Source organism: Rutilus rutilus (genome assembly GCF_951802725.1).
Source record: "Rutilus rutilus genome assembly, chromosome: 16".
In the NCBI taxonomy this organism is placed as follows: domain Eukaryota; kingdom Metazoa; phylum Chordata; class Actinopteri; order Cypriniformes; family Leuciscidae; genus Rutilus; species Rutilus rutilus.
The window spans coordinates 25,895,024-25,914,834 of NC_140224.1; the positions used below are offsets into that span (position 1 = coordinate 25,895,024).

Sequence of the window (19,811 nt, forward strand, 5' to 3'; positions counted from 1 at the left end):
TTCTACGTGTTCTTAATATTACAATATAAAAGCTTAAAGCAGAATACTTTTTAAGTTCCATTTTTTTTTAAAGGGTTAATGTATTATTTTGTATTTCTTGCTAAAAGATTTATGGCAGACAGAACTGATGGGACTGAAAAAATAATTACACTAAAGAAATGATCACAATTATAATAAAACAACTAAACCGTGGTAGTTGGGTGAATAAGTGTGTAGTGTTTCTCTTATTCCATATTACAGTTTATTTGAATGAACCATAATACTATTATAATTTGATCAGGTTGGGTTTAGTACCGTTGGCAGCCTGTTGAAATGGTAATATTAATTCAAATTTTAACAGAACTGATAAAAACAATTATCAAATATAGCAATCTGAGCTGATTTTAAAAACAGTCAGTTACACAACTGACTAAAAAAGGTTTTCCAGTGAATTTTTTAACTCATTTGAGGATCTAATAAATTATGTGGTTATTGTTTTTCTATTTGAAAGGGGTGTACATTAATATTTCTTTATTAGAAACAATATTTTGGGTAATTTTATAAAGTTCTCATGAACTAAAGTCCTTGTGATTTAGTACTCCATCTTAATGTACAGTATTTGATATGAAAATCCCCTAATACTTCATCACAAGAAAACACATTGCATAACAAACGTGCATATACTTCCACATAAAGGGAAATTGCCCTGTATTTATACCCATGTACACATAAGAGAAGGATAATTTCCCTCAAAACCAGTAAATGTAATCAAAACACTTTAATTAGTGAACAGGCCAACTCATACAAAAATAAAACAGTCACTTTCCTCAAACTGTAATATGCCTTTTACCAAGATTTCAATGCTTGAAATGTTGAGCTTTGATAGTGGACATTTGTGGACCATAAAAAAAAAAAACCTTACTTTCCAAAGTGTTTATTCTCTCACTAAATTACCGACTGATCAACGCTAGATTGCCACTACAAATCAATCACAATCACATGCAGGAAGCTCTCAAATCAACACTGGACTTTAAAGTCTTTTAAAAACACCATTCTCCCATAAGAACTTTTATAATTGCACACTAAACAGAATAAATGAGAACATAAATATATTTTTTGCAAAGGATGTGTGAAAGTATACATTTACAAGAAAATCGATAAGATTAAAAAAAAAAAGTACAAAACATTGAATTTTAAAATAATATTGCGAGTATTTAACTTATATAATGGTCTATTGCTGGCAAACTAGAAATGGAGTTTGCATTGAGATACTAATCGGGGGAAACAATTATTGAACGATAAAAGAATAAACTTCAGTACAGTGGGAAAATGAACTTTTAATCAAAGATGACTAAAACCTTTGTATGATTGGGCCATTTAATATAACCAACCTAACTTGGCAAACAGTACACTGTAAATACAAAACCGTAAAGACGGTAGGTATACTGTAAAAGTAAACAGCAAACAATACCCTTGATCATACTAAATTTTCTAGTGAGTGTGGTAATATGATTGGCAACTGTGCTTATTACAGAGCCTCTTCATTACAGGCAAGTTCCTTTGTATCCCTCACCTACAACAATCAGATAAAATGTGCATCCATAAAATGAGAAAAAAAAAGATATGCACTACAGCAAACAACCGATGAACCATCGACAACCGAAACCAGGAGTCTGTATCACAAAGTTGCTGTAATTAAAAAACTTTAAATGTAGAAGAGCTATACATTTCTACATGACATTTTAGGATTTTATTGTAGTTGTACAACATTCCCTGATGGCCTGTGTTGGCCGTTGAGAGATACAGAGAAGAACAACAAAAAGGTCAGAAGATCAGAAAGATGAAATTGTCCATTTGAAAGAAAAGAAACATTAAAAACTCTCAACTGGGGAACAAGTAGATCTTGCTCAATGTTGTCCCTTTTTGCTGTGAAAAAAAAGTTCCACATGTTGGCCATACACACATACACACGGGCACTCACACGCATACAACCATTTCACACAGCAGCAGCTTCTGATGTTTATTCTGCCGAAGAAGAAAACACAAATACACATTAGAAACTGGTTTATGAAATCAGACTGAAGACAGACATTTAACACCTCACCTATGTTAACTTCTTAGCCTTGTTGTACAGTGAATCCACAACTTTGCTCATGTTCTGTATGGTTTCAAGAGCTGCCTCGTAAGTCTTGTCCACAGGCGGCTCCTCAAATATGATGAGCACTCCTTCACCTTGGTCAAGGATGCCTGCAATAGTAGAAATCCAACAGACATAAGACATACGGTGAATAAGCTTAAGACAACTTTGTTCACTCAAAAACTGTGCGTAAGCTCAGATCAATACTACAGCCTTGAAGTGAATTTCACTCAGAGTTGTGCGACAGTCAATCACTGTTTGCAGATACTATAGAAATTAATGAGTGCCATAAACTAAATCCTATATGTCCATGACCTCTAATTAAAACAGCATTTTTTTTTCCAGAGTAAACAAAAAAAAATAGATAAAACCAAAATTAAACAAACAAACATTTTGAAGATTAGCCAATAGGCTGTTGATTTATTAAATAAGCCGTTTTATGAATTCAGCACATAACAAATAGTAATACATTCAAAATGTAAAAATATACAATCTACTCTACTGCAGAAATGTGCATTCTTTTAATTCAGCCAAGAGGTCAAGCCGTGACATCGATCTTCTACTGGTCACACGTCTTCACGTGATGCGAATTCACAGGTCAGAGTTCACCAAAGTAAACTTTAGAACACAGCGAAATGCAAAACTTTTTGCATGAGTTTGCGGTTCCGGTCTGACGCCATCGCATGCGTATTAATGGAAGTCAATAAAACAAAATGTGTAGTTTAATTGTACCTTTACATTGATTATTGGAAATAATCACATTATTGGTGCACACGTAAACAGTCAATGAGTCCATCGATCAATCAGTTCCAATAAGAAATATAAAACCTGTCCTAATTGAAGAAAAGTTGAGAAGACTGAACACAATATTTGGTAATAACATAGCAAACCGAGAGATTTATAAGTAATTTTTTGTAGGCCAGTCATTTTTGACCGGGAACACCACAAGAGGGAAACAAAATACTACAAAAGAAATGATCAAAACATTTTTGGGAAGTTGTTATATCCTGTGTGAGTCAAGTCAGTAGGTTTTAGTCCAATGTGATAACATTAACTAGCCTTTTCGGGAAAAAGAATATCCTTTCATTAGATAATTTAGCTATATAGTGCAGAAAGAGACACAAAATTAATGGGAAGAGAGGGGGAATGGTATCGGTACACATCTCAGGCTGAACTTCAGTCACCCATAAGCACTATTGGTACAAGATGTCTGCAAAAACCACTACAACATTTTGTAATTTTTACTTGGACTGGTTGCGACTTTTTGTAATGCTCTGCAATAAAATCTTTTTTTTTCTAAATGCAAAAAGATAAATGACAAAGAAAGGTAATGACAAAAAAGATAGACTAACCATGAAACTTTTTGTCCAGGACCATTTGTGACAGTTTCCTCTCAACATCATCCTGTGGGCCACAACAAATAACAGATAGAGCATTTTATTTTAGCGATTGTTTCATGTTATAGTTTGTCATATTTTTGGTTTATGGTGACATTAAAGGCATTGTGATTTCCTACGCTAATATTACTTTAAAGCTATACACAATACTCTGTATGAGAGTGAAAATCTTAGAAAAGAATAGTTCGTACCTTTGAGAGTTTGATGAGACCAGCTATATGTGTAATCTTGAAAAGAGAGAAAAGGACATAAAAATCATAGTAAAATCTGTTAGAGTTGTCAGAGATATATATTGGTCCTTTTTAAATAAAATATTGAATTTCTTAAAGCTGCAGTCCGTAGTTTTTCCTCTTTGTCGCCTTCTCTGTTCGAAATCTGTTATTGCAGTTATTCGCGGAATTATCAACTTTATGTGGGTTGTGCCTCGGCAACCCAATGAATCCAATGTTTTTAGGAGAATGTGCGTCTGTCAGTCGCCGCGCCGGTGTGGATCCTGTCATTCGGAATCACAGATTCTACTTTTTGGAAGTATGACCAACATAAGAATTTTCACCGCAAAATGTCATCTGAACAAGTAAGTAACATTCACTTTTGTTCTGACCAACTAATAAAAAAAAAAGCATTGCAGTAAATCGCGCTGATTAACGATCGCTAATATCACGTCAAACCGTGCAAATTATACTTTGTTCTCAAATTGTTAATGTTAACAACATCAGCATTGCATGACTACATTTAATGCCCTTACGATATTTGTCCTTGTTTTCGCATGGGCCCGGTTGCAAGTCTCTTTTTTTCTGTAGCCACTCCGAAGTCTTCATTTTACACTGGTGAGTGTCGTTTGAACCTTTCTCGATCCGCCATCAAATTGATAAGTTTAATTATATCAAGTGCTGTGAGAAAAGGCAATAAATCTCCACCTTCAACATCCTCACACACAATAAGGCCTACTAGCCGAGACTCCTTTATGTGTACAGATGTGGCGCAGTGACATGCTCGAATTTCCCACGGAAATTCACCAGTACCACTGGAATTAAAAACATTACTACAAGCTTACCGTTTTGAATCAAGCAAGCAGATCGTTTTGAACACTGGCTGGTTATGTACTTGCTAAAAAAAATATTTTGGATAATTTTTAACCCAAAAAAGTTACGGACTGCAGCATTAAAGTAATATATTTACAATAAATAACTAAATGATGCACTTAAGGCTAAAAATATCTATGAAAGACACACACACTACCTGTACTCTGGAAAAAGGCTCAATGACCCGAATGAGGTTCTGTTCCAGCAAATTGTCGTAAAGCTTGGTCAAATGCGTGCTGATGATTGGGTCGTCCCTCAGCTCTTTAGTGTACTCTGTCAGGGCCTTCATGTGTGAAAGAGCAAACAGAAAGCTGAGCATGACAGAGACGACCGTTGAAAAATTATACACAGACATCAGTCAGAATCTCACCTTTTCAAAATCTGCTAATGATCTGTTCTTGCTGGCTTGTGCTATACATCTCAGTGCATCAGTCTGATGGAGAAAACAAAAATTATAGGGCACAACTATAAATGAGCACTTGCCTAAAAAGAAAAAAAGATTTGTCAGATGTGTAACAGGTTGTTAAAAGCACAAGGCCAAACATAAAAGCCTGGTGCACAGAAGAACCATGAAATGCTTCTGTTGAGCATTTGTTTGTAAGCAGTCATTTCATCTATAAAAAGACACTGGAATTTTAATGAGCTTACCTGTCGCCCAGCATATCGCAGAGCCAGTTTGCCACTGATCAAGGCCTGTACCTCCTCTGGCCTGGAAGAAAACAATAGAAAATGTCTCATTTAATCAATCGCTCTGAGTGAACAACTTAATTTCCTACATTCGTTCACGTTTAGACCCACAATGCACTCTGATTTCGAGGGTACATCCTATGTACACTTGCTGAATCCCTATTTCCCAAAAAATTCAACAAGGAGAGGACTGAGAGTGCGATTAATTGATTTTATTTATTAATCATTACTTGATTAACATTAAAATATAGAGACAATATTATACAGATGATTTTAAAATTAAATTAAATTATATAAAGTAATTTTTTGATTTATATATTATTATTATTACTATTATTTAAACATAGTATTTAGGGGTTTACTCAATTTAACGTGTTTTACTAATTTGTGGCATTGTTGTTAACTCATAACACAAAGAAAGAAATGATAATTTAGTGGATGATTTAAAAATATTCGATTTATAAATATGTAGGTTGAGTAATGTAATCATAATGGTGACCTGAGGGCACTATGTGACCATCATCATCTCTGAAGGCAAAACGGTGCTCGGGAGAGTTTCAAGAACTGAAAATAATAAATATATTTAAAAAAAATACACAAATTAAGCATGACAAACCAAATTAATATTTATTGTATTAATATATACAATCGATGAAACCGCAATGCTGGCACAGAGGGATGTATAATTCCATTATAAAGTCATTATGATTGTTACTGCTATTAATATTTTCTAAAGTAAGTTACATTTAAGCTAAAAGTAGTTTTATCACTATATGTTTCTGTGACAGCTCCAGCTCTCCGACGCACAGCGTATACGTCAGCGTCCGAATTCACTCACTTTATTTCGTTCACTCCTTGCTGATATAGCAGTGGCCTTCACTATTTTTATCATGAAAGCCACACTGACAGGACAAAGTCAGTAGGAGAGCCAAAATTACCGCAAACGCAAAGTATCAAAAGTTAAATCCAGTCATAAATACCATGTCTGCTTATCAATCTGTCATACCTGAACATACAATATGCAATGCAATAAATACAAAAGGGCGGGAAAAAAACCCCCATTCTTTATGATTTACCAGTCAAATTTGTAACTGAGACAAGATGATTTCCCTAAATGACAAAAAAGCAGGATTTCCAGAATATATTCATCCAAGAATATATTTAATGGCCTTAAGTTATTTTTTCTACAGTAGCCCATCATGTATCTAACCATTCCGATTGATGAATCTGAATGTATTGTAGTTTCCATGAACGCTTAACACGTGATCGGGTTGTCAAATATTTTGACATGCCGCACACTGCACAAATATACAAAGTTTCCCGCTGTTTGCGCTTAACCATTCTCCTACATTGGTTCTTTATTTGAGTAACAATTTATTTTAAGGTGTCATTGTTACAGTGTAATTATATATTTAAGTACTGAGTCATAATAAGCAACTACATGTACTTACTATAGGGTTAGGGTAGGATTAGGGTTTGGTTGAGGGTTAGTTGCATGTAATTATGCATAATTTACTGTTAATACTATGGTAAGTACATGTAACAAGGACACTGTAAAATAAAGTGTTACCTTTATTTGTTTTAAAAAGACTTAATATTTATCCATTCTGGTCATAATTCAGAGACTATGAACATATGAACTATTGTGCCGTGCTGTTTGTATTTATCACGCAGTAAAAATGCTCCTCCCAGCACCCCAAACCCAGTTGTCTGTGGATCAGAATCCGAAACAAGGACTGGTGGGACGTTGTCCTGCTCCACTTCACAGATGCAGTGAAAGGAGGAAATTTTATAAAGAAGGGACACTCATTTATATGACACTTTATTCAACAGGAAGAACAGCTAGCTCGTTCCACGCGTCATACGTCGTCCTTTCAGTTTCGGTTTTCAATCCGATCAAGAGTTTACATGTTCTTTCGATCGGATTAGAAAAGGAATAAACCACCCCTTTCAATTCGATCGAAATTATTTGTAGTAGACCTGACACTGAGTTTTTAATGGGTTATGTTATAGCCCTACTTGTTTCTAATGTTTTTATGAAAAATCTGTAGTGACTGCATGATCATATCAAAGTATTATTTTCCGCCATGCCAGCCACAAATTAAAGCATGGCGAGCCGCAGGAGGCGCAACGAGCAACACTGATATAGAGTGCACTCAAATGCCATACACTATATAGAGATTAGTGAATGAGTATACGAGGGACAAAGACACAGCTAATAACTAAAAATAACTCTAGAGAAGCATTTAGCTTAATATTATTATATGTTTGCTTAACCTGATTTCATTATTTAATACTTGTTGGAATAAATCTGCCGTGAAAACAAGTTATTATTACAGCCACCAAACAAACTGGAATAGAAACAATCATAATTAAAAAGTCGATATAAAAACAATTTAAATGTTTATATACAACTCAGCTTCCATTTGAGTGTTGATTATTAAATAAGTTTGATTAATTATTAAACATTATTTTAGTTTTAAGTTATCAGGTAATTGAAAACTTTAATTTCGGTACTTCGGTAAAAAAAAAAAAAAAAAAAAAAAATCATTTGGGAGCATCACTAGTACTGTATTATTGATAAAAAATAAATGCAGCCTTGAGGAGAATAAGACACTTCTTTTAAAAACATTAAGAAACACTTACCAACCCCAAACTTTTGAACAGTAGTGTATTATTAATGATTTTTTTTTTAATACATGCTACACTTTCTGTATTTTAGCTACACGGGTCATTAAGCGTAGGCGATGCATTATGGAGATGGATTGTACAGAAGAAATGATAGCCTAAGTATTAGTTAGAAAGTCTGCGTTACATAACAGAGCTTGGCGTAACTAACACAATAACTGTTCCATTATCCTGTGGCCTCCCACACACAAACAGGGATAAAATGCAAGCGGTTATCACACTTACAAGCTGAGCATGATCTTGCAGAGGAGCATGTATTTCAGTGCAGTGACTGCCTTGGGGCTGTCAATGGAATCATAGCCCTCAAAAGCCTCGAAGAAGTAAGAATAGGCAGTTTTACAATCTTTTTCCTCAGCTGCATGGATGATACCTGGAGTGAAAGGGCGAAAAAGTCACATATCAATAAGTACACGTCCAATCTCAAACGCACTTGTAGATCGCTAAAAAGAGAAGTGAGACTTGCCTGACTGCATATCAAGAGCTGCCTGGAGCTTTGGGGGACAGTAAATGGCATTGGCGGTGGTCCTGGCTGAGGTGAGGGCAGCCCTGGCTTTGGGAAGGTTGCTGAGAGCGTGGTAGGTTTTACTCTCTAGCAGCTGGACTTCCACCAGCAGAGCTTTATCATCCATCTTCTTCAGCTCCTGCAGCAACTGGGTGCCTGAGGGGAAAGAACAGATCTTATAATGTTCAAGTACATCAAAAGTATAACAGAGTACAACAAAAATTGAGATATACAGTAGGGTCCAAAGGACAGAAAGCTCTATTGAGAATGCTTATATTGCCATTTTCTAAATCATACAAGAATTTGAGCAAAAAGTGATTAAATAAACATGATTTTGATAATTTCTTATTATTTGGCTCTGACTTCTGGATATCATTCCAAATACATATATTTTTAGATTATTCTTACCTAGATGAAGGGCTTCCTGGTATCTCTTGGTGTCAAAATAGAGGGAAATGAGTCGAGCCTGACAAAAAATGGCAAGGAATAATGATAAATTATATAGCGGTCTACTGCTAGTTAAATTTCATTTATTAATTTAATTGAGAATATATGAAGAGTTCAGATGCAAAAGCCTCTAAGCGTCATCTGAAATTTTCTTCTAAAATGATACATTTTATAAAGCTTGTATATTTAAGTTAAGTAATTTCACTTAAATGACAATTAATAGGTCAAGTGAAATTATTTAACTTAAATATACAAGCTTGATAAAAATGATCATTCTAGAAGAAAATTTCAGATGGCACTTAGAGGCTTTTGCATCTGAACTCTTCATATACACATTAAAAAAAAAATATCTATATTATTAATAAACTTAAAGTAAAAGAAATAAGGCCAAAAATAATGTTTTTGAGGTGTGTTATAAGACAATGCAAAGCTCCAAAAACACTGTAATATATGGAATGGCTTGTTGCTTTTATAAAATGTGTTAAATGTTGTTGTTTTTTGCCACAGTAATATACAATTCACTTGATGTCACAGTTCTGCATATTTATGCACTTTTATGGCATCCAGTCAGATCTTAAGAGTTTGAACTACCCATTTTATATTAATCATTGGCTTATGTAGTAGCTCTAATCGTCCTGACAGTTCAAAGCTGATGCTCAGTTTACCTCCAGGGCCTGTCTGAGGAAGGTTCTCTTCTCAGTTTTAGCCCATTCAATGCATTCCAGACACAGCTCAACCTCCTGGCCCGTGGCTGCCTCCATGTCCAGAAATAGATCCAGGAGCGAGCGCACCAACCGCGCTGCCTTTGCCTTGCTTATGGAGATCAGGAAAGGCCTCACAAACTTCAGCAGGCCTCCAAGCTCTAAAACAAAACATACAGAATGATGATGATGATGTGTCAAAACAAAGTAAAAAATTCCCATAGCAGGCACAGAATGGCCCCAGTATGTTGATCGTCACCTGCAGCTTGTCCCGTCTTGGCCAGGAGAGTGCCCAGCTCCAGGATGCTTTGCTCCTTGACACGAACCGCCTCTTCATCATCCTCATGGACATCCCGTCTCACTGAAAAAAAAACAAAAAAAAAACAAAGTTAAGCGGTAACTAAGACCAACCCACCTAAGCCTCCCATCAATAGAAAGTAATTGGCCTATAGCTTTTGTTCATAAGCCACGGTTAGAATTAAAGATATACATAAAAATATAAAATTAGAAGTTTTTTCAGTCTAACACATTTGATGTCAGAAACAGCTACATACACACACAAATATATATTCGTCTTTGACATCAAATGTGTTGACTGAAAACTTTTCGCTAATCAATGCATCAGCCATTGGTGGGGAAAAAAGATAACCCCAACTGCTACCTCATGCCATTGGTTGAGTCACTGTTGCCATGTTGGGCTTGTCAAGATGCTCAAAATAACAGTAATGTTTCACCACAATTTCTAATTGTATCACATAGGCCTAGTTGCTGACTCCTTGTAAGACCATGTAACAGTTATCGGTAATGGTTTTGTTCTTGTTGTAATCTTTAGTTGTTTTCTTTAATTTTCTTTTTCGTACACATCAAGGAGGGGGAAAAAAAGTAAACTTTAAAAAATAACAGTAATGTTTTGATAAGGCCATATTTACACTTTTCAGCGAAATCAACCTACAAATGAGTAGTTAAAGTTGTCTCTGCGAATTAAGGTTCTGAATAAAAAAATCATAATTAAGAAAAACATCGTAAAAATAACAAATTAATTATGTCTAATGATCTTAGGTAACGTTAACTCGTTGAAAACCAACTTGTCATTATGTGCGCCATGGAAAAAGAAAATAGTAATAAAAGGTTGAAACGAAAGAAACTTGGGTCTTGGAGTCGACAAAGATAGACAGACATAGGAGTGCAAATAGTCGGCACAAGTTTTTACTAGTCTAAAGTAACTGATTTTACTGTACCAAACTGCTTAAAATAAGAATGCGTGTTATGACGTAAACAGAAAGCTCATATATTTACGAAAAAATTTAGGATTTCAGCAGCCAAAAAAAGAAAAAGAAATCTCAGTCAAAGTTACGACATCAAAAACAAATGTCAAAGATTGTCTTATGGTTGGTATGAAGCGCGTCAAGTTCATCAAGTTAAGATTGTCAAAAAAAGTGAATCTCAAAATAAAATGTCATCGGTTGAGCTTATTATTAATACAAAATTAAGATAAATCCCAGATAAATGTGTTAAAATGCGCCTTGGCCTGGAAGGGTGGCTAATAGTGCAGCTAACTGTCCATACACATCGGGCTGTGTCTCAAAACGCAGCTAGCTGCCTACCTAGACAGTTCTTTTAGGGAATCGGGGGCGCGTTCGAACGATCGAGTCATATGTTCGAGCACGCATATGAAACCATAAAAAAGCTGCCTTCGTTCTATGCTCGATTCGTAAGTTCGAATGTCGCCATAACGTCTAGAAATGCTGTCTGCGGAGGCAGCTTACTATGTTTTGAGACGCGCGCACACACACACACAGTACAGTGAGTCAGCACCGCAGCACCGGCTCATGGTACCTTAGCTTCCTAATACTGAAGCATTAAAGTACGCAGAGTGAAAAGTAAAGTTTTATAAAATAATTTAAACACAGCCTTACCTATTGAATGTAAAATGTCAATAGAAGCGTTTCTGTCTGTGCTAATGAGAGACTGAGCTCTCTGAAACTCCACCACTGCCGCGGCTGCCATCTTCCCTATTCAAAAATCTCACTGCCCACAAGCACTTGCGACCTCACCCGGAAGTGCGTTCATACGTACGTGCGTGCGTGCGGTTGTAGGTTGGGGTTTGTAGTCTTTTGACCTTTACGTTTTCTAGAGCAAGGTGCAGCACTTAAAACATTTACATCTTAAACATTGCTGTTTCTTTTATTTTTCTCATATGTAAGTTGCTGTAAATAAAAGCAACTGCTACATGATTAAATTGACTTATGTTTTATTATAATTAATGTAAATATTAATCATAATTATTGTAAATATTATTAGGCTATTATTCAGATCATGATTTAATTTAGCAGGCTACCATACTGCTTAGAGAATTTGCTTTTGTTGTTGTTGTTGTTTATGGTCAGTAGGTGGTGACAGACCCTACCGTCATGCCATCGACCATCCTGCATTGCTTTGTTTAAGGGTGAAATTCAATGCCTTTTTCTGAATCAAAAATCATTTCTATAGAGATTTATGTATTTTGAAGTGTGATGGTGACTTTTCTACATGGTGAAACAAACATACATGGCCTAGTCTAACAAATATAGTAATCAAATCCAGAAGGGAATAGCAAAACATCTGCCTAAACTATCAGCCTGTGTATCAATTATTTGAAAAGTTATGGTGCGTTAAGTCCTCCTGGGATGTTTATGAGTTATAAGGGATTCGGAAGTCATATTTACGTCAAGTGCATTCAAGTCACATTTTGTTGTAAATAAAAAAAGCCTGACAATGCTAGATATCTATAGCTAATAGCACGTACATCTCAGAGACGTCTATTTGATGTGCCTGTTTTCATCCAGAAGATGTATTTTCAGTTGTAGCTCATCTGCAACACGTCTCTAAAGACATTTCCTGTCAGATGTTAAATAGACAATTAAAAAACGTCTTTAAGATGTTTATGATTTAGAAAAACGGACTTTTTAAAGATGTTAGGCTATACAGCAGGTGCTTTTTAACAGACATCTTAAGTAGCCTATATGTGTGCTATCTTATTCCGACACGTTCCTCACGCCCCAAACTTGTAAACTCGAGGCTTAAAGAAAATCCCGGGCTTCCCAATCGTATTTATGACTTGTATTTATGGTGGGGCGCGTTCAACTCGTAAATAAGATCTGTCCGACATGACTTGTAGCACACCATCAGTCAGTCCTCCTGAGCAACAATGTTATACGAGACCATTTAATTAACTTAAATAATATTTAAAAATGTATGTAAATAAGTAGGCTATACATTACATTCAAATAAATATGAAATTTTGTTTATTTACAATATTACAATATGTTTATTTAGTTAGAGGATATGCTATACATTTTTATAGGCCCTAGCTAAATGTATAGCCTAACCTACTAATGAATTTGGATGCATATAATTCTAAATAAATAGCCTATTAGTTTTCTCTTTAGGCTGTGATTTGTTGTGATTGCCAGGTGCACGAAGGCGGGGCAGTGGAGAAACAGACCACAATGAGGCGCTCGAGAACAAGCTTTCTAATAGCAGGACGCAGTGCGCGCGTCTCTGACAGCACAACATCAACCTAAATCCCGTATCTGCTGGTGTGGACCAATAGCACAGCTTCACAGTTCTCAGCATCACCAACCAAAGGAGACATCCAGCATCCCCAGACCTCTGGAGCGCCTACAGAGACCTCCGACAAGACGGGAAGATTGTTTTGTTTGATTAAAAGCTTATTATTTTTATTAGATTTTAGGCGTCCTGACAATCTTGAAATTAAATCTTTTACTTGGTGTGGCCGATTCTGCATCTCCTTGATGCGCAGTTTATCAAGGATAAACCCAGACAGCCATTACTGCGGCTCTTGTTTTGCCAAAGCATCGTGGAGGACAGCAGATTCCTGTAAGTGAGCTGCATTTCATCGAAGCTTCTGTAATCATATATGTTATATTTGGTTGATTATTGGTCATATTTTCAAGGTTTTACAGTATTTATCGAGGAATTGTAAGCTGGTTTGGAAAACATTTATTTTGTAGATCTTTCTTTCTTATAATTGTATTGACGTGATGATGAAAATCAGTGTCGGTTATCTCTCGTGCTCATGTAAACATCGCAGGGAGGATCTCAAATTTTCAGAACCTTGGACAGTGGCTGACATATTTCAGCAACAAATGCATTATAGTGGCGACACGAAAGTTTTTTCTTTTTTTTTTCTTCCTTTTTTCTTTTTCGTTTGTTAAATAATCTACAAACATGCACTGAACGAGAATGAGGCTGTTATAGAGGTCCCGTTAATTTCAGATTTACGAACGGTGATACAGTGGGATCAGTATTTACAAGAGAGCAGTAAACACTGGACTCTGCCATGATGGCGATGTCTTTATTTATGTTCATTGGCGGGTTTGAGTTTACTGTGTAAAATACAGACTATAGGCTATATACGTGGGGTGTCAATTGTTTTAAGTGCGGTAGAGCTAGATAAATCAAATGTTTTATTTTAGCCAAATGTACAGTTGAATACGAAGGATTCGCATGTTATTGTGTGGATGTTATTGAGTGCGTGTCAAGAAATAAAGAATTCATGCATCTTACTTGAATCTACGACACAATGCTTGTATGAGGCCTGTTTTCGACATAAAGAAAACAGTATAGGCTAGTACTGTCGTCACATTTAAAAACACAAATAATGGTCGTAAATCATCTGAAGTAAAAAGGCAATTAGGTTCACATGTTCAGAATAGATTACAAAAATATCAATTATATTTCAATAATACGGACATTTTGACCTAAGATAAATATTTTGCCACTTGAGAAAACCCATTGTCCAATCATCTTAACATTAATCATTTAAGATTATTTTAATGGAAACAAAAGGCCCAATTGCCAAGTTAACATGCAGCATCGCTGTTGTTAGGGCACTACAGGTAGAATATTTGTTGATGACCAGCTAAAATAAAACATATCAAATTCAACATCATAAATACAAGAAATATATAATAGCAACTAATAGATCAATAAAATAAAGATAAAATGTACTCATATCATATTAAAAATACATCTTTTAATCTGAAGAGAGCCTATATTGCAACATTATACTACATAGGCCTACAACATGCAAGCTGCAATATAAAAAGTCTGTGATGCTAAAATGTTACAATCAAAATACGTACTTATACTATTGCTATCAGAAATGTGCCAATTTAATATGTATTTATATATGTTTTTTATTGTCTTCCAGGCTTTGCAGTGACAGAGTCCTCATCCATCCAGACATCATTCTTCTTTAAATAGAGCACCAACCTAAATTTGGATGTCTTACAGATTTAACTAGTCTCAGGAAGCAGTGGGGCTCCAGTTTGGCACCTTCTTTAGCTGACCCCTAACCTTGAGATTCAGATAACCCGCTCCCGGAATCATGGGAACCGTGCTATCGCTTTCACCCAGCTACCGGAAGGCCGCCCTGTTCGAGGATGGCCCGTCCACTGTGGGCCACTACACGGCGGTTCAGAACAGCAAGAACGCCAAAGACAAGAACCTAAAACGGCACCCGTTCATCAACGTACTGCCGTGGAAACGAATAGTAGCCGTCTCGGCCAAGAAAAAGGGGTCTAAGAAGGTGCAGCCAAACACCAACTACCAGAACAATGTTTCTCACCTCAACAATGAGAACCTCAAGAAGTCACAGTCTTGTGCAAATCTCTCGTCCTTTACGCAGGACCAGTCGAGTCCATCAAACCAAGGCTCCAAAAACTCCAATAACACGGCTTCCTCTGTCAAGAAGGCGCCTCTTTCCAACTCCAACATTGTTCCCGGAACACCCAAGAGGGTGATTGTCCAAGCCTCCACCAGCGAGCTACTGCGCTGCCTGGGGGAGTTCCTCTGCCGGAGGTGCTATCGGCTCAAGCACCTTTCCCCCACCGACCCCGTGCTGTGGCTCCGCAGCGTGGACCGTTCTCTGCTGCTGCAGGGCTGGCAGGACCAGGGCTTCATCACCCCGGCCAACGTGGTTTTCGTCTACATGCTCTGCCGCGACGTGGTCTCCTCTGAGGTGGCCACGGAGCACGAGCTGCAGGCCGTCCTGCTGACCTGCCTCTATCTGTCTTACTCTTACATGGGCAATGAGATCTCATACCCTCTCAAGCCATTCCTGGTGGAGACCTCCAAGGAGACATTCTGGGACCGCTGTCTGTCCATCATCAACTTGATGAGCGCCAAGATGCTGCAGATCAACTCGGATCCTCACTATTTCACCCAGGTCTTTGCAGACCTCAAAAACGAAAGCCAGAAGGAGGAGGAAAGGAGTCGTCTGCTCATCGGCCTGGACCGGTGAGGAGGATCTGGAGATGTCTTTGGTGGAACTCTTGTCTGGCATTTTGAAAAAATGGATAGTTCACCCGAAAATGAAAATTCTGAGAAATATACTCACCCTCATGTCATCAAACCTGTATGACTTTCTTTTTTTTCCTGTGGAACACAAAAGAAGATATTTTGAAAAATGTCTCAGTGTTTCTTAGTCCTGAGAATCAATGGGGTCCAATAGGGTTGTTTTGGACCCCATTGACTTTAACTGTACACTCTTAAAAATAAAGGTTCCAATGGGGGGTTTTCACAGCGATGCCATAGACGAACGATGCTCAAAGACCAATTTCTAAAAAGTGTGAAGGACATTTTTACACTATAAAGAACATTTTGTGTAATGGAAATGTTCAATTGGTGTTAGAGGTTTTGGTTTCACTTTATTTTGATGGTCCCTTTAACACATTCTGTTGACTATAAGTAACGTTGCACATACATGTCTATCAGCTCTCATTAGAGTGTTAGTTGAGCATTAGTAGACTGGTAGGGTTAGAATAAGTTGACATGTAGTTGCAAAGATACTTATAGTCAGTAGAATGTCTGTTTGAGAACCATCATAATAGTTAGCAGAAAACTTTGTAATACTCTGAGAGTTAGTTGACATGTAGTTGCAAAGTTACTTATAGCCAACTGAATGTTCAAAAGGGACCATCAACATAAAGTGTTATCGAGGTTTTTCATGGAACCATCATTGCCAATAAAGAACCTTTATTTTTAAGAGTGATGTGGACGAAAACAGTTCTTCAAAATATCTTCTTTTGGGTTCTGCAGAAGAAAGAGGTTGAGTAAATGAAAGAATTTTCATTTTTGGGGGAACTATCCCTACATGGGTGGACTAATTAATGGGATATGTTTCAGTGGATTATTCGCATTCATAAATATTATAGGAAGCAATGGGTGATGCTAATGTTGTTTAAAAGGAGTAGTGATTCTTTCATTACCTTTAGCAATAGGGTAATTTTGGACCTGAATTAAAAAAAAAATGCCAGACTTGAGTGGACTAAACGCTCTAAAGTAGTGAATATTTAAAAGCACTGACCGAAAAGACTTCAAAAGACACAACGAGATAAAAAGAACAACACAACCATGAATGTGGACAGGACTCCAGCTGTTGTCTAGCTGACTTCTGGACACTTTGCACCAAGAACTTTGCCACCACTGTCAATAGAACTGGAGGTTGATTCACTCCTATGTCCATGAAACCGAACACACACTGAATGATAAACACATTGCTGTTGCAAATTATTTGTTACAGCCAATTGCAAAAAGGGAAGAGCGTCATAATGTCCGCAAGCCACAAACAAAGAATAAAGGGAAATGACTTTGAGGCCAGCATTGCACAGTGGCTGTTGATATAGAAGGTGAAGAGAGGTTGTCAGCACATTTGTAAGAAAGACCTACTTTATTTTCATCCATGATACAGAGTTAAACAGACCTCTCCTGTGGTTTACGTCTCTGAAGCTTTTTCATTTTTTAAAACAACTGTATTCATCTGAATGCACACACAACCTGGATGAAGTTAAGTACTTTGAGTTTTTTAAGCGACTGTATATGTGTTTAGGGAATGAAATCTGAAACAAAACAAAAATAGTTTATCTTGCTATGCCTGCTTCGATGAGCCATTGTTTTGTCATTTTGTTTTATACACAGACTAGTTTCAACAGGGGGCTTCTGTACAGAAAAGCCTGTAAATGTATCAAAAAAACAGTGCCATACCTTTGATGGAAATCATGTAGGTCTAAATACACATACCAAAGGCGGCAAAGTTTGGAACAGTAGGATTGTCATTAACAACAACAAGTATCTATCGGAACCGTAATTTATTGTTATTTATTAATTATTTTCACACATTTCTCTCTTGCATTTAGAGATTTTAGTAACGTGTTGTACAAAAAAAAAAAAAAAAGTGCAGAAATTAGTTTGATGGCTACCTTTTGGTGAGAATGAAGATTACGGTTAATGCACATTTGCATTCGAATGCATTATTCATGGCGATAACGCCTTATAAGAGCTTAGTTTAAAACCATTTTCAAATCTGAGAAACACCAAGGTAATTCATCATAGTGACAGACGATCGGTTTCAATCGAGGTTACATACCTGAAACCAATTTCTCTGCGAAGTACTGTTGGGATGTTCTACATATCAGCACTGCAAAAGCAATCATGAGTGATTATCCCATGACAACACGTGCCAAACACAGACGGCATCAAGCTCCGGGCATTAAATTGGATGAGATGTGGTCTATTTCTGGAGATAAGCAACATATTTCAGATATCAGATTCACATTAAAGTACCAAACAATATTACAAACTGACATTTGCAGGCATATTGATGACATCGATCAAACTGGACATTGGATATTAGGGGATTGTGTGTTATATGATCTATTTGCCCACTTTAAAACATCTCAGCAGTGCTAAATTGTGCATGCTTTCTTTCAGTAGTTATGTATCTCTTTCTTTATAGTCAAAAAAAGAAAAAGAAAAAAAAAGAATGTGACAGTCATATAAGCAAACATTATTATGTCTCTGTTAATTCATGCAAAAGCCTGTTCTTCTCATGATATGAAAGTGGGATGGATGGATTCTGTGCGACTGCTCGCCCTGCTGCATTGCTTTATGTGACTTTACGTGCCAGGAGAGGTTTGGATACAGGACTTGCACTTTTCTGTGAGCTATTTGTCTGAGGAGACCGCAGGGGTTTGAGGTTGTGGGGGTTGAAGTAGGTGAGCCCTATTTCACCGCTTGCCTGCTATTATTTGCCCCCAGCCCACAACAAATGTGCCATTTTTTTCACTTGCATCACAGAGTAGTCCTTTGAAACCAAGTAAAACACTTTAAAAAAAAAGAGAAGTAAAAAAACTCCTGTCAAACTCTCTCTGTATCTGTTGTGTAATTCTTTGTAGAACTGAAAACAGTGTTACAAAAAAAGGATTGCATGAGCGTGCGAGTGCGAGCGAATGTGTTTGTATCGAAGAATGTGACGTGTGTATGTTGATTTTCTAGGATCAGAGCATGGCCGTGCTTATTAGAGGGTAGGACTCTATAGTATCGGGCTAGAGTTTGACAGGCGGGCGGGAGGGAGGGGTTTTGTTCTTTTAAAAAAGACGAAAATCTGTCGCTGTACATTTTTGCATCTTGTTTCTGCTTATTTTTATTTATTTTTGTACTGTGATAAAAAATAAAATGCACTGATCGTTAAAGATACACCACTGTGTGGTTGTTTGAGGAAGGTAGGTTTCAGCTGAAATAAAAAAAAAAAACTAAAAAAACTGTAATTCTTAGCTGGACTCCAAATTGTACCTAGTCACATAGGTTGTTACTGCAGCTTAGCTACATGAAAACTGTCAGTTTACCAACATAACATCCTTTTTTTTCAATTATGTGGTCTCATATTATCATAGATCGGTTTAGTTAGAATACTCATAGCTTCTTAAACAGTAACATTTCCCTACTATAATGGATACCACTAAAACAAAAAAATGATTTACAGTAAATGCATTCTATTTTTAAATACTAACCTTAGCTTAACAGCGGAGTCATAAGTCTGCGCCATTTTAACTACAGTATATAGCAATATAATCATAATGTTGAAGTGTCACTTTTTAGACGTCTTAAGACGTTTGAGCACATATTCAGGAATAGTTTGTGCCTCTATATCAAAATCTACTATTATTTATAATTATATTATGTGGGTTTTTGAATGAATGAACAAACCCAATTAGGGATTAACAGCATCACAGGTGATACACTGTAGCCTATATATGAGTCGAAGACCTATGAAAAAATATATAAAAAATGTAGAGATTCGAAACACCCAAGTTCACCAGAATGATTTGGCCTTTCCAAAAAGGTCTG

General features: G+C 36.6%; 2 protein-coding genes across 2 annotated transcripts; one reads left to right on the top strand and one right to left on the bottom strand.

Annotated features, from left to right (window-relative positions):
- Positions 1–742: 742 nt before the first annotated feature.
- psmd11b (proteasome 26S subunit, non-ATPase 11b) lies at positions 743–11,656 on the bottom strand. Its single transcript, XM_084434736.1, has 13 exons — positions 11,537–11,656; positions 9,880–9,981; positions 9,585–9,781; positions 8,881–8,938; positions 8,434–8,628; positions 8,196–8,340; positions 5,244–5,304; positions 4,966–5,028; positions 4,753–4,878; positions 3,705–3,740; positions 3,469–3,520; positions 2,084–2,226; positions 743–2,004 (listed from the first exon to the last, which is right to left on the bottom strand). The coding sequence occupies exons 1-12, from the start codon at positions 11,625–11,627 to the stop codon at positions 2,084–2,086; spliced, it is 1,269 nt and encodes a 422-aa protein (XP_084290862.1). The 5' UTR covers positions 11,628–11,656; the 3' UTR covers positions 743–2,004.
- Positions 11,657–13,221: 1,565 nt separating this feature from the next.
- On the top strand, positions 13,222–18,829 carry cdk5r1b (cyclin dependent kinase 5, regulatory subunit 1b (p35)). The gene is made up of 2 exons (XM_084435106.1): positions 13,222–13,499; positions 14,836–18,829. The coding sequence occupies exon 2, from the start codon at positions 15,013–15,015 to the stop codon at positions 15,925–15,927; it is 915 nt and encodes a 304-aa protein (XP_084291232.1). The 5' UTR covers positions 13,222–13,499; positions 14,836–15,012; the 3' UTR covers positions 15,928–18,829.
- Positions 18,830–19,811: the final 982 nt, after the last annotated feature.